This window comes from Pelmatolapia mariae, linkage group LG10_11 (genome assembly GCF_036321145.2).
Source record: "Pelmatolapia mariae isolate MD_Pm_ZW linkage group LG10_11, Pm_UMD_F_2, whole genome shotgun sequence".
NCBI lineage: Eukaryota > Metazoa > Chordata > Actinopteri > Cichliformes > Cichlidae > Pelmatolapia > Pelmatolapia mariae.
The window spans coordinates 60,077,879-60,091,906 of NC_086236.1; the positions used below are offsets into that span (position 1 = coordinate 60,077,879).

The following is a 14,028-nucleotide window of genomic DNA, read 5'->3' on the forward strand; positions in this document are numbered from 1 at the left end:
CAGGAAGGAAATGAGGAACGAGACAGAGATACACAGAGGCGAAGGGGGGGAAACAGCAGATGAGGGTCACTGGGGCTTTCCACTGTGTAGGACTAGAAAAGACATGAGAAGTAGGTAAGACCGAGTGAGGAGGGGGAACAAATCAGAGACAAGACGTCAGAAATAGAGTGGAGGCAGAAGAACCTGAGCAGCAACTGCGTGATCATCAGAAAAGCCGAGGCGATCGACAGATTTCACTTCTGGATTTTATCTTCTGAGCTACGATAGCGATTTAGCCAATTTTCAGGTATAGAAACAGGTTGAAAAGACGCAGGCTTTTACAGTTTAGAGAGTTTACACCCAGGTGGAGGGCTGTTGACGAATAGGATACAAAATGTGCAACAAAGATAAGTTCAAGTCTAGTGCTGGGGAATGCTGTCAACGCTGTAATGCAGGTCAGTGAACACGACGATGCTTCAGTTCCTCACGCTTCTCCTCGGTTAACAAACTTTCTTTACAGGCTGCACAGCATTCTTCAAAAAACGTATTTTCATTAACCAACGTCTAATATACAAGTCTGCTTGTTTCACCTTGTCAGGAGAGTACGTGAAGACAGAGTGCGATGGCACAAAAAAGACCGAGTGTGCCAAATGTGACTGTGGGTTCTACACAGACTCTCAAAATCATGTGGCTAAATGCCATCTCTGCAAGCAATGCCTTCTCAGTAAGTTACACAGGCATACACGCAGCACTAGTCTTAGAAGCTCAGTCAAAGAAACACAGAACCGCAATCCAATATATTTCTAATAAGAATACAAAGATATAGAACTAGAAAGACCGTATTTGAACTCTACTATGCAAAATACAAAAAAGCTAGGCGTGCTGCTTTCACAGCAAGAGAAAGAAAGAAAGAAATATACTGTTGGACAGCAGGAAACTGTGCAATAATGATGCAGATTGTGAAAGCTGATGGCTTTTGATATCTATACTTATGAAGTAATAATATATCCTTTGCTGTTGTTTGTCCACGTCAGCACCACATGCTCACAGATCCACTTCTTTAACATCTTCTTTATTTCTCATAAGGGGTCGTTTGACTGTTGGGGTTTCTTTGCAGCGTCCACAAGTATTTTGTGGCAACTGTTGTTGTCATTTGGCGCTATGTAATTAAAGTTCAAGGGAAACTTGAATTAAACTGAATTTCCATTTTGAACTAACTGTAAAGCCCACAGAGCTTAGCTCAGATTTATGTTAAGATAATTGTGTTAAGAGACAATTTTAAGACGATAAAGGAAGTTACATTTTCAAGTTCAACACTTTCAAAATGTTTCATAGCGCAGAAACTGTGAGGTGGGTTTTCACTGTTCTTTATGTTCAAGCCACTTTGACACTTTGAACTGGAGATCAACGACCCCCATCTACACACACACACAGACTTAAATGCAAAGAAAAACGTCTCTCTTTTGCTCTTACAGGTAACAAACAGCAGACACTCAATCAATGCAAACCTGAAGCAAACACAGTGTGCAAGTGTGTGTCAGGTTACTACTGCAACGATGCTGAATGTGAACACTGCCTGCCTGTAACCCGCTGCCAAGTGGGTGAAGGGGTCAAGACTCCAGGTAACCTATAACTATAAAAATCGTTATGAATGATAATTTTCTCCAGTGATGTTTCACATTCTTAGCTAAAATGCCACAAGGCTAGGTGAATAAATGTCACTCCTCATTACAGGCAATGGCACGAGTAACGTAACCTGTGCTCCATGTGGAAAGGGGACCTTCAGCAACGTAACAGATTACGAGTCACCCTGTAAACCTCACACCAGGCAAGACTGCATTACAACTATTATCATTGTTATTATTATTATGTTATTATTAAATCTGAAGAACTGTGTGTTTTATGTAGACTGTGAGTGAATTAGTCATCCATTGACACAGAGCAGAAATTAGTCTCTTGGTTTCGGTTGGCGTCCTCAGTCTACAAACTCGAAACGTTCAACATCCCACATCCTACCTACTGTAAATATATTTCATCCAGACTGTAAAAATTGTGCTGAAGCAGTTTCCCATGCTTGTAGGAGGCATTTTTTTTACATCCCTTTAACACAGTTTTCGTTGGAAAAGCTTGTCCAGTTTGGGGTTTTTTGTTGTTGTTTTTTAAACCCTATAACATGCGATTTTGTGAATATTTATTGTGTTTACCTGTTTTTGTTGTTGTTATTTTTTTAGATGTGAGGACTATGGAAGAGTGCTGAAAATTCCAGGAGACAATAAAAGCGATGCAGTTTGTGGAAACTTCAAATCTGGTAAGTTTCTGGCTTTATCAGTGTTTGAGATCTCATTTAAAAAAGAGAGAGATGGAGTTGTCAGCGGATGCTCTTATGCCGAGTGATTCACTGAGTTCCTGTTGACGTTATGTTCCTGTAACATGACCTATTATTAAGAAAGGAAGTTGAAGATGTATTGATGCAAAATTACTAATATATACATTTTTCATGTAAAATAAATTAAAGTAGTAGCTATAGTTTATCCCACTGGACCTCAATATTGCTCTGGCTCACGCTCACTACATCTATAGCTTGCCTTAAAAACCAAACATCATATCTAGTCGGAGGCCGTGAGCAGCAAATAACACTAAATTAATGTGCCACTCAAGCAGCCTCACAGTCAGCCAGCGTAAAATTCCAACAACTAAATGCGAGACAAAGAGTATTTGTGTGGTCCATTTAACTAATCTGAAATTTTGATCCTCAAGCTTAAAAAAGAAATAAACTCTAAGAGCTAGAGCGGTCAGAAGGTGAGTGGTGCACTCCCAAACTTCTCCAGTCAGTTTGTTGAAGCAAGATGTTCTTCTTGAGCAAGATATTGAAGCCTCAGTTGGGTCTTTGTACCATGAGTTGGTGTAGTTCTCTGAAGAAACATGGGTTTAGGGCAGATACTTTCAAGGCACTGACAAGAAGAGAGTAGTACTTGTTAGGTAGCAGAGTGCTGTGGTGTATGGCCACATCAGTAACCCTGTGAGGCTGTATTTCGGTATTAATTTTTGACCTGTTATCACCCTGATGTTAAGAACGTATATTGCTTAACTAGCTCACCACCTTAGATTTTAATTTTAGAAGGTTAAGAGGTGCTTAACTTTCTTTCGGAAACATCTAAACCACAAACTGAGCCTAGCATTACTTCAGGAAGGCTACTAAGCTGAGCTCAGCCCACAGTCCCAGTAGATCAGCTGATAACGGCTGATCTTAATATCAGCACACATCAGCTGACACTCTTCTGTGCTTCAAACTGACAAATCTTAAGTAGGGTGTCCTATTTAGACTGCTTTAGCCTGTTTATAGCTGCAGTGTGAGCTACTTTGCAACCCCAGCTCCTTCTTTTCACGCTACGTCTGACTCAATTCATGTGATGTTTGTTGTAATCGATGTTAGTTTTGTTCTGTGAGGGGGTCCTGCTGCTGCTCTTTTCACCGTAGGCTTTCCCCATCTGAGCATGGAAATGCAGAGAAGTCCCAGAGCAGAGCCACACCACCAAATATAAGTAATGGCATATGGAAATAATCATTTTTCTTTTGGCTAAAGTTTTTTGGATTAAAAATCAGTTTGATGGTGGTGTCAGCAGAAAACTTCAAAAATCATCAACGTTTTTAAAATACCTCCTGTGAACATCCACATTACCGCGAAGCTTATGTGGTTAAAATGATTTTGCATGCGACCCCGCCGAGCCTTATTTTTCAGTGGTATTTCTTTTTAATGAAACCAAAGGAAGACATTCTTTTGCTTCAGTACTAAAAACAAATTCACCTATCAAAGTCACTTCTGGGAAAGCATGAAGCCACATGCATTGTTTAACAGGAAGTGTTTTTGTGAGGCGCATTGAATTTTGAGCAGCTAAAAAAAAAAGAGGGGGCAGAAGAAGCACACAGACAAAGAATACAGACATGCTGAAATGTCTAAATATACTCCAGACAATGAATCAAGTCATAAAAGTCCAAATATCCCATGAGATGACTTCTTTTAACTACTGTGATATTTGCTGGGGTGATAATGAGAGGGGGGTGGGGACGTGTTTATCACATTTTAAATATAGTCATGTTATGCAAGATTTAAAGCCTACTTTCAGGTTTCATAAAATGCACATTTTGCCCCTTAAACACTTATTTCCATTAAATTGAGTCAGATCGGTAGTGAAACTCACACATAAGTCTAATGTTGAAGTCTAAATTTAACCTAAAAAGGTTTAAATTAGAGTCCGGTTTACCTTTTTCATCTTCTTATGTAGAAAAAACAGCATAAATTAGTATTTAATCCAATATATTTTAAAATATAATAGTGTATAACTCTATAATGAGTTATACACAATAGTTATACACTATTTGCTGCATTACCATAAAGCTCCTACAGGCTGTGGAGGGCTTCCCAAGATGAGTGTTTCTTCTTCACTCCCCTCTTTTTACTCTCAGTGTTTAATGATTAGTTTTCGTTCATCTCTGGCTCTCTTCTAAGCGTGTCTTTTGTCCTGTTTCTGTCCCCTCATCCCCAGCCTGCTGTGGCAGATGGCTGCCCTGAGCCAGGTTTCCTCCTGTTAAAAGGGAGTTTTTCCTTCCCGCTGTCACTAATTGCTTGCTCATGGATGGGGAAGTCATCTGATTGTTCTATTACCTTATTTGGCACTATACATATAAAATTGAACTGAATTGAATGATGAAGCAGCTTAACCTGCTGTACAGTCAGTAAGTGAATGCTTGAAAATATATTGAACTGACGTCTTTTGTCTTGGCTCCCTCCCTTCATCTCCTACTAGTCATGGCAGATGGCCATCGCTACCAAAGCCTGGTTTTCCAGAGGTTTCTTCCTGTTAAAAGGGAGTTTTTCCTTCCCAATGTCACTAAAGTGCTTGCTTGTAGTGGGTCGTCTGATTGTTGGGGTTTCTCTGTATTATTTTAGGTTCTTCACCTTACAGTATAAAGCATCTTTAGGCGACTGTTGTGGTGATTATATGATTATATGTGACTACATAAATAAAATAAAACTGAATTAAATTGAATTCATATAATTTATATCTTTCAAAATATTATTTTAAACATGTATTCAACATATAATCAGCAATGTGATTAACAAATTTGCTTGTCATATTTATACAGCACATTTACACCTTATGATATTTTGTTGTAGATATCATTGCTTTATGAACACAGTCCATAAAGCTGTATGTTACAAATTATTTAACTGTTCTGGAGTGGATTTATTTATTAAGTATTAATGCTGCTTAGACATGTTGGCACTTCACCAGAAAGAGTTTTCTTTAAGTGAGCTTCCACGGATCATGAGTCACCACCTGCAAATTCAAAAAGAAATGCATATAATCTTTCACTAACTATAATCAGTCTTTTTATTTCTTTGATAAAGTCAGAAAAATATCAAGTTTCTCCTCGTCACAGTCATTTCACTCACTACCTTATTAATGAAGAAACATGAGTCGTAATCAGTAATCACTCCCTCCCACTTTAAGTTTCCCAGAAGTTATATTACGCTTGTGAAAATTTATTGTGTAATCAGGTGAACAACCCACTGTAGATGTACTTGGCATGGCCCTAAGAACATTTTCTTCTCTTTGTTTTCCAGATTGTCACTGGATGTTGCCAGCAGGTTTGTGGTCAGGGCTCGTGTTGACCGCAATCGTCATCGCGTTGATTTTCATCCTCTGGAGAAAGAAATGCAAAACGTACAAAGCAGGTGTGTACGACACGTCACTCGGATGGGCGTGTTTGCCACTTTTTCTCACACTTGTTCTCATAATTGTTTAAAGTCTTCCTGAAGAGGCGGCAAAATGATGTGCGTGTAAGCCCACCCACTGGCAGTAACTACTCATGCTTTAAGCCACAACAGTGAGAGGGTACTGGCTTTGAAGTCTTACAGTTGAAGGTCACTGCTTATCTCTCTCAAACATGGCCTCCCACTGTTTCCTTGCAGGGTATTAATAACAAAACCTCAGTGAAACCTAATATTACATTTGCAGACTGGATTTTTTGAATATTAAAATGTGATCTTTCATGTAAAGTAAGTTTAATTTCTCCTTTTCTTTTCGCTTGAAAAGGATATGATGTAGTTGAACTCTCTGACAGATTAAGAAAGCAGCAGCCGAGTCTGATGCTCGAGAAGCTTTAGCGAACATGACTGTCTCAATGAGGAAACCACATCCTGTACATATTCAGGCTGACACAGTTATTTGGTGTAATGTGACGCACTCTTCACGGGCAGACAGCTCATACTGAGAAACAATTCCTACGTATGTGGCACAGTCACACAACTTATTATTTTGGCTACCCTTGTATTTCAGTGACATTTGTTTTATTTCCACAGAAACAATGTGCTAGTACTGGAAATCACTGATGAACTCACAGAATATAATTATTGTCTTAGAGAGCGTGTGTGCCGTTTTGCTAATATTACAGGAAGGGGTGTGTGTTACTTTTGAAAGCACCAGTTGTTACTCTTTGTACAGTCATGTGGGAAAAGTTTAAGAGTGATAAGGTTCACTTTGAGACAGTGATTCTGAGCCATTAAGATCCTTTGATTTCATGACATAATGCCTGTATTTTCCACATATCTGCACGTGGATATATCAAAGGCTTATTACTAGAGAAATTACCAAAATGCAAGTTTCCTTTTTCATAGCCTCATAATATCCTGCCATGCATACAGTTTCAGTTTTATCTTCTGAGGTTTGGAGATACTTATCTTTAGGATTTTTACTGCCAACTCAGTACAGTAGATAGTATGAATATACTATATATGTTGGTTTGTGCAGCTCAAAGTTTTGTTTTCTAGTAATAATTTATTGCTATGTTTTTTTCAGTATGTGGTATAAATTGGAAGTTTCTCTTTGCTCAGAAAGTTTTTTTCTTAATGCCACTTGTTTGAGTCTTGTTTTAGAAACACTTCAGAGTAATTATAGTTTTGAATTTATTTTAATTCTGTGGGTTTTTATTTAATCAGTCATTTCCTGAGTCTCGTTACAGACCGGTTATTTTCATTGGCGTGTATGTTGTTTAAAACTGTTTGGTGTTAGTATTAGTTTTCCTTTCTTTTGTTGTGAAATGGTCACTATTAGTCAGGGGTTAGTTTACAGCAGTTATTGCAACATGCGCAATTATTTCACAGTCATGTAGAAACCCCGGTCTCAGTAAACAAGCGTAATTAAAATGCCTCCTCGAGCTAGTTGTGTTGACAAACTGAACAAAGTTGACAAAGACTAAAAGTGGATTTTAAAAAAAATAATTCAGTAACCTGTTTATGGCTAATGTTCTGTTTAGTCTCGGGAACTCTAACAACCTTGGTTTGCTTGTCTGTATCTCAGAGCTGTTCAGAGCTCACTCAGAACAAAGTTTACACAGATGCTGAAAAGATAGTGAAGGGACACAATGTCGTGACTCTAATGACCAGTGACTGGTGTTTTTTTACATGGAGGTGCTTTGGTCAAGCTCAACCACTTGGATTTTGGGGGTTTTGGGGAGGTTATAGTGCCATCTAAAGTCCAACTGGTGGAATTATTTGTATGTTTTGTGCATGTTTGTGAGCATAAGACTAAAATGCCTTTTTTTTCTTGTGATTTGTGATGTCTGTGTGACAGCTCGATCCAGTATTTGTGTTACTCCGGTAGCAGTGGTTCCCATTCCAGATGTAATGCCTCGAGAGCAGCCTTCTTACTGCCAAGAAACCTGCATCATGTCCGACTGCAAGTTACCAATTTTTAACGAAGGTGAAGAATCACATCGACTCTTTTACATCATTTAATAATGTTACAGACTTCTTCTCAAACAGCAGGATTTAAGTTTGAAACAAAGTCACTGCGTGCAACAAAAGTGCCCCAAGACTTGTGTTGGTGCAGCAGTCCACTTGTTTAGGCTCGAAAATCATTTTCTGTAAAAATCTTTCACCCGTATTTAGTGCCAGTTATAAAACCTTGCTGACATGCTTGGCTTGTTGCACATTATTGTTATTAATTTCACTATAATGATTGTTTTTCAGCATTGTATCTACTCTAAGCACAGCCCCATAATGCCTAAAACAACTCAGTTATCTCTCCACACACTTAGTGTTTGACATTGGAATTAGTGATTGCAGAAATACAAGAACAATTTATGTCAATAATAAATCTCCAATGATCTCAGCTTAATTCAACACCTAGGTGAGACTGTGGCAGCCTTGGTTGATAATCAAAACAGCATTTCCCCCTAAAATTGTCAAAACACGGCCTTAAATCATGTAGGACAAGCCTGCTTCATCTATGCTGGGGATGTGAAACTCTTTTTATATCGCAGGCCACATACAGCCGACTTTGATCTTATGTGGGCCAGATGGGTGAAACTACAATTTCTGTCAGTGTGAAAAGTTGAACTACACATTTAATCAATGAGATAACTTTAAATAGGACAAAGAACCACAATTTCAACAGTATGACTCAGTTTTTCTACATGGTAAAGGAGTGCTGCTCTGGTGTCACCATGAGTTTTTGAGCTTAGATCGTGAGAATGCGCATAAAATTACACAACTCTAGAAATTAATTATTTTGGTGTATTGTGAATGGCCATGAGGGAGGGTTTTATCGGTAGAAAAGGTCTAAAAGCTTCCAAAGCCATCCAGTGGGCCAGATTGGGGTCTTTCCTAGGCCAACTCTGGACCTGGGGCCTTATGTTTGACACCCCTGATCTATGTGATACAGCACTGAAGCTGGATGCCATATGTTGGTCATTTCTGCAGTTTCTCAGGAACTCATTTACATTAATCTTACAAACATTGCAGCTCATAAAGTGCAAAACTGCATTTCCAGTGAAGGATGGTCACACTTAATGATTTTATCGTTCTCCTCAGATGATCCTTTGGTCATTTCCTGCACAGAGGACTCCTTGAACACCAGCCACCCCATAACTCCACTGAAAGCTTCCGTTTCCTTTGTCGAATCCAGTAACATGAATGGAAACGCGGGTTACTGCAACAACTTCTTCAGGTCGCAATCCGAGCCACAGGAGGACGAGTACTGTGGGACATAATCCAGTGTAACGGCATACTTACCCAACCTCAGACCCTCACTGGATCGGAGACAATGCAGTTCTTTTCAAGACCTTTAAACCTTTTTAATACCAAAAGAGAGAGACTGGGCTCTCTTTCACGTCCCTTGAAGGTTGACTGATGCCACCTGCAGGACACTCATGAGAATTTCCTCTCAAATGAAGTGACATTTCTGTGCTGTCCTGACCGCACAGCTGAAAAAACACTGGTGATGCACAGTGGTGTCCTGTTCTCAGGAATAATCTGAAACGTTTTCTTTTTGTTTAGTTTTGTTACTACAGCAATTCTCACGAAATGACCAAAACAAATTAAGCGGTGATAGTAACAAACAGAGCCTAATATAGTTTACTTCTTTAAGCGAGCCAAACTGACGCAGTGCGTGACATCATCCTTCATCATCCCACATCCTGCTGCTGCTATGAGTATTTTTGAGCAGCGGGAATAAATCCTTCAAAAATAGCATCATTTCCACCCATTTCAAAAACATTTTTAGGTATCCAGATGACCAGAGGCTTTTTCTTTGCTTTAAAAAGATTCGCTTTCTTTATAGGAACAAATCGTTTTATCGCTTATAAGATAGTGAAATCAGAAAATATATGAATCTTTGTAGCTTTTCCTTGGATTTGTTGATAGTGGGAAATCTACTGCTAGCCTGATCGTTTAATGGAATCTGTATATATTGAGTTGTTTAACTTATATTGTTCCAACTTAAGTCAGTAATTCAGATTTGAATGTATTGTATATGTAAATCATTATAATGTGCATGAACACACTGATTCAAGTTTTCCTTTCTGCCATGGAGCACACGTCAGTAAATAGTCGGCTTCACATAGACTTTGAACCAGGGAACAGGAGGTTAAAGGCTAATGTCTGATCTGACTCTGTCAGACAGTTTTTTTGTTTTGTTGTTGTTTTTACATTTTTTTTACTTTGGTACTTTCTGTAAAAGTTCAGGGCTGCAGTTCATGAGTGAAAATGACTTTAAATATGAAGCAGCAACAAACACACACACACTTTGTATAATTTAAGACACGGAATAGAAACACGACAGATGTATGAATTATGACTTCTTTATAACATTGTGCAATATGGGGAAGGAAGCAGTCATTCTGCCAAACTGCTCTCTTCTCTTTGTTAAACCCATCAGACATATTCAGTTCATGTTCTGTTTTCAATATTCAGTACTGCTGATTATAATAAAAATGCTATAAACATGACTCTTGTACCGGCTACTTTGTTTTAATAGGATTATTCGCTGTAAAACATTTCCTGTGACTTCAGTTAGCCTTCTTGAAGACTTGATTGGCTTTGATTCCTTGAACTCTCATCTCCTGCAGAGAGGAGGTGGAAAAGAAGAGAAAAAAAAACATGAGGTGGGAGGGTGTAAATGAATGGAAACAACAAGAACATTTGGCACATTAAAGACGAGCACAAAACTGGGATTGTATCCAGAACACCATTTCCACCCCACCTCTCTCCTTCTCATCCTTTGACCTCATAATCCGTCTTCTACTCTCTCACCATCTATTCACCAGGTCTTTTCAGCCCGCTCTCTACTTTCCTCCTCCACCTCTTTATTAGTCCCTCACTGTTCCCTTCCCCTGCTTTGTGTAACCTCCAAAACCCACCATTATAAGTCTTGATCCTAGCTGGCATTTCTTTCCCAATTCTCTCTTGAGTTTAGCATCAACAACACATTGTTTTCTCCCAACTGCAACAAAGGTATTAAAAAAACCTCGTGAGAGCTTTTTAGCGGAACAATGTAGATTGTTTGAAAACGTAACCAGTAATGAAAGATAAGCTATGAGCTTGAACTGTTTGAGCTCAAAAGTGCCTCTGAGCTTCACTCCATAAAGACGTGCATTCAGGGCTTCTCTGCCTCCTTTGTGTGTACTCCTTTGTCAGGTCGTAGTTTGGCCTTAGGCATGTACAAACTCCACTGACCTCTTAATAAAAACCTCTTCACACAAAGACGGTAACAGAATTAGCCAATGAATAACTTCTAAAACTTGCCTTATTTGAATACCCTCCCTCATTTAGCATATCAATTTCTCCATCACTTCCCTTTAAGCTTTCATTTTCCTTGTTCCCTCTTCCTTGCTTTCTCTCTGCACTGTCCTCTTGTTCCCCTCGTACATCCTTACCAAATGCAGCTTGTCGCCCTCCAGCCAGTGCGTCCAGCCTCGTCCCTCTTTCTCGCCTCGCTGTACACAAACCAGCTTGTCTCCGTCCCAATCTACTGTAGTCTGTGTAACCACAGAGATGCCGTTAGTGTGAAACATTAGCATGTACAGTAGCCCACACAACGCTTAGCCACACAGAGACAAGAAGCTTTGTGCAGCGCAAAGAGGGGAGACTAATACAGTGATCCGTGAAAGGTCACGAACCCTTTAAAATATACTTCATTTGTTCAAACATGTGATGAAAAACATCAGATTTTTATGCAAGTGGATTTAAGTAAAAAATTTATATGTATAAGATTATAAAAGTCTGACTCTGGTTTGTTCGCTGAGAAAAATGATCTCTGAGTGGAAAAAATTAACAAACCTTTGCATTTTTTTGTATCATGTAGACAGCAATGACTACAAAAAAAAAATTTTACATCTTCATTCTTCTTTGCCTCGCTCTGATGGGGGAACTTGTGAGTTTGAGGCCATTATCTTGTTGTATGACCCACATTCTCGTGGGATTTAGTCCACGGACAGGCGTCCTGTCACCTCCCTGAGAGTTTGCTGGCATCATTCAGAATTCATTGCTTCATTAATGAGAAAAAGACAACTAAGAACAGCGAAACAGGCCACCACCAACATTTCCTTCATTTAAACAGGTTTCTCATTTTATACCAAAAAGCTCTGCTTCAATATCATCTTTACCCGAATTATAGTTCAGTGTCCTGGTTTTTCAATTAGATCTTTTGCAACCTGCAAATGGAGATCAGCAGCTTTCTTCTGGTAGCCCTACTCCACACCCCATTGCTGTTTAAAGTTCTGCTGATGTCAGACTCAGTAAGCTGAAGATTGTCACTGTTAGAGAGGCCCTTAAGTTTTTAGATGTTGCTCCTGGAGTGATATTTGTTGGTTGACTACACCTGGGAAGGGCAACAACAACCTGTGATTTCCATCATTTGTCTGACTGTGTTTTGGTGTAGACCAAACTCTTTAGGGGTGGTTTTAGCCTTCACAGCCTGATGAGCATCAACAAATCCTTTTCTGAGGAACCGCATCTATTCCGGCTGTGATGCACATTCGTGTTTTGGACATCTGACCTTCGATTCCCGTCCCACTCACACCTGATCATCATGCAAAGCAATGAAACCTCACCCAGTTTCACCTTGGCAAGTGAAACTACATTACATATTTTTCCACCGCAGATCTGCTTTAAATGCTTATGTGACAAACATATTTATTTAGAAAATCCAAAAGAGTTCACAAACTTTCAAGCACAAGGTCTCCTCCTATCTTGGACCTTTTCAAAATCATTGTGGAGTTAATGTACATTACTGCAATTCTTAAGCCCTCCTCTAAACAGCAAGTAGCGGCTATGGAAAAAAAACTCAGCAGGTGTGCTGACTTTGTTTGAACACTAAGCATGCAAATCAAACTTGTATAACAAGTAATGACTTAATAAAATCAATGTAATGTTAAACCTGCGTGCATGTTCAAACATGCCGATGTGCACATTTGGAAAAACCAAAACACGTACCTGACACACACGGCCATCCACTGGCCCAAGGTCCTCAGTAAATTCTTTTCCAATAGTGAAATCCATGTTGAAGTTCTTGAAGGTGGTGAGTGTGCGGATTTTCATGGTTCCTGTGGCCGGGTCATGGGTGATCTCCTTAGTGGGCTTCAACAGACAGACGATCTTCCTCAGAGCAAAATTAACATCTAAGAGAAGAAAGAGAGATGTTGTAGCATGAGCCACAGTCTGTTAGTTCAGTAAAGCAGATTTTTTGTGTCTCTCTCACACACACTGCAGGCAGAGGGGACACACAGTGTGAGGGAGTGAATGGGTCCAGGGGTCACACAGAGGACAAGGTGGTGATTTCATTACACTAATGTGCTTCAGCAAATAAAGATGGTCCTCACCATTAAATCAGACACTTAAGGTTGCATTTTAAAGTAACCTAATGGCAACGAGTCAGTGAACATATGAATAATTAAAAAAAATAAAAGACATGAAAGATTATTGTTACATTGGAGGGTTTTAACTGCACATCTGTTACAAAAAGCAACGCGCTTGAAGATTACAAAAGTATTTAAAATACTGTATAAAGATTTGTACCCAAAGCTCCGAGGTAGGAATCCATATTCTCCTGTTCCACCATATGATAAGTGCCGCTGTAATTAGGTTTTGCCATTTTTTTTCTTCTTCTTTGTTCTTTCCGAAACTCCAGAAATCCCCGTTTTTCCTCGTTCTTGCTTTTCCTCCAGTCCCTAGCTGCCGGTTCCTGTGATATCACTTTCAGTTGCGCAACGTTTTGGACAATGGACCCGGATTTGACGGGAATGCGCGTAAAATGAGTGCTGCCTGTTGCAGATTGTTGCTGGAGTTTGGTGCTCGGTTATGCTGCAAGCTGCTCCAAATATGCAACTCTGGTGGTGACTCACGCTCAGTATATGCAATCGTTTCCAGGGAGGGAGCGGGGCTTTTTCTCCAGGACCTCATGCAGGGGGAGGTTCATTCATCTTTACTAATGCTTTTCTCAGAGGGATCAGTTGCAAGCAGAGGCGGCGCTTCGGATCCCAGACATGCAGAGGGTTGGTTGATGCACTAAGTAAACGGGTATGCTCGTGCACTAGCAGCTGAGCAGCACAAAGTCAAAGCGAGGAACAAAGAGACATCAAGGATAACCTGATATGCTCATTTCCAGCGCCATCTTTTATTCTTTGACCATACTAAAGAAGTTTTGCATGTTCCAAATGGTCCTTATTTACTTTGTACCGGCCTTGGTACAGACCTCATTTAATCATTCC

At 39.6% G+C, this 14,028-nt stretch overlaps 2 protein-coding genes across 2 annotated transcripts; one reads left to right on the plus strand and one right to left on the minus strand.

The window, feature by feature from the left end:
• Positions 1 to 70: 70 nt before the first annotated feature.
• Positions 71 to 10,384, plus strand: LOC134636721 (tumor necrosis factor receptor superfamily member 5). The gene is made up of 8 exons (XM_063486843.1): positions 71 to 434; positions 578 to 703; positions 1,455 to 1,601; positions 1,714 to 1,807; positions 2,211 to 2,287; positions 5,606 to 5,716; positions 7,614 to 7,742; positions 8,855 to 10,384. Exons 1-8 carry the CDS (start codon positions 374 to 376, stop codon positions 9,031 to 9,033), a joined length of 924 nt encoding a protein of 307 aa, XP_063342913.1. The 5' UTR covers positions 71 to 373; the 3' UTR covers positions 9,034 to 10,384.
• Positions 10,109 to 13,701, minus strand: rbp5 (retinol binding protein 1a, cellular). The gene is made up of 4 exons (XM_063486844.1): positions 13,337 to 13,701; positions 12,755 to 12,939; positions 11,197 to 11,298; positions 10,109 to 10,383 (listed from the first exon to the last, which is right to left on the minus strand). Exons 1-4 carry the CDS (start codon positions 13,410 to 13,412, stop codon positions 10,330 to 10,332), a joined length of 417 nt encoding a protein of 138 aa, XP_063342914.1. The 5' UTR covers positions 13,413 to 13,701; the 3' UTR covers positions 10,109 to 10,329.
• Positions 13,702 to 14,028: the final 327 nt, after the last annotated feature.

Coding starts and splice junctions, on each gene's coding strand:
- LOC134636721 (XM_063486843.1), top strand. CDS start 374: ATGTGCAACAAAGATAAGTTCAAGTCTAGTGCTGGGGAATGCTGTCAA. Junction 704..1,454: donor CTGCAAGCAATGCCTTCTCA/GTAAGTTACACA, acceptor TTGCTCTTACAG/GTAACAAACAGCAGACACTC. Junction 1,602..1,713: donor TGAAGGGGTCAAGACTCCAG/GTAACCTATAAC, acceptor TCCTCATTACAG/GCAATGGCACGAGTAACGTA.
- rbp5 (XM_063486844.1), bottom strand. CDS start 13,412: ATGGCAAAACCTAATTACAGCGGCACTTATCATATGGTGGAACAGGAG. Junction 12,940..13,336: donor TTCCTACCTCGGAGCTTTGG/GTACAAATCTTT, acceptor TTCTTCTCTTAG/ATGTTAATTTTGCTCTGAGG. Junction 11,299..12,754: donor TGGATGGCCGTGTGTGTCAG/GTACGTGTTTTG, acceptor GTGGTTACACAG/ACTACAGTAGATTGGGACGG.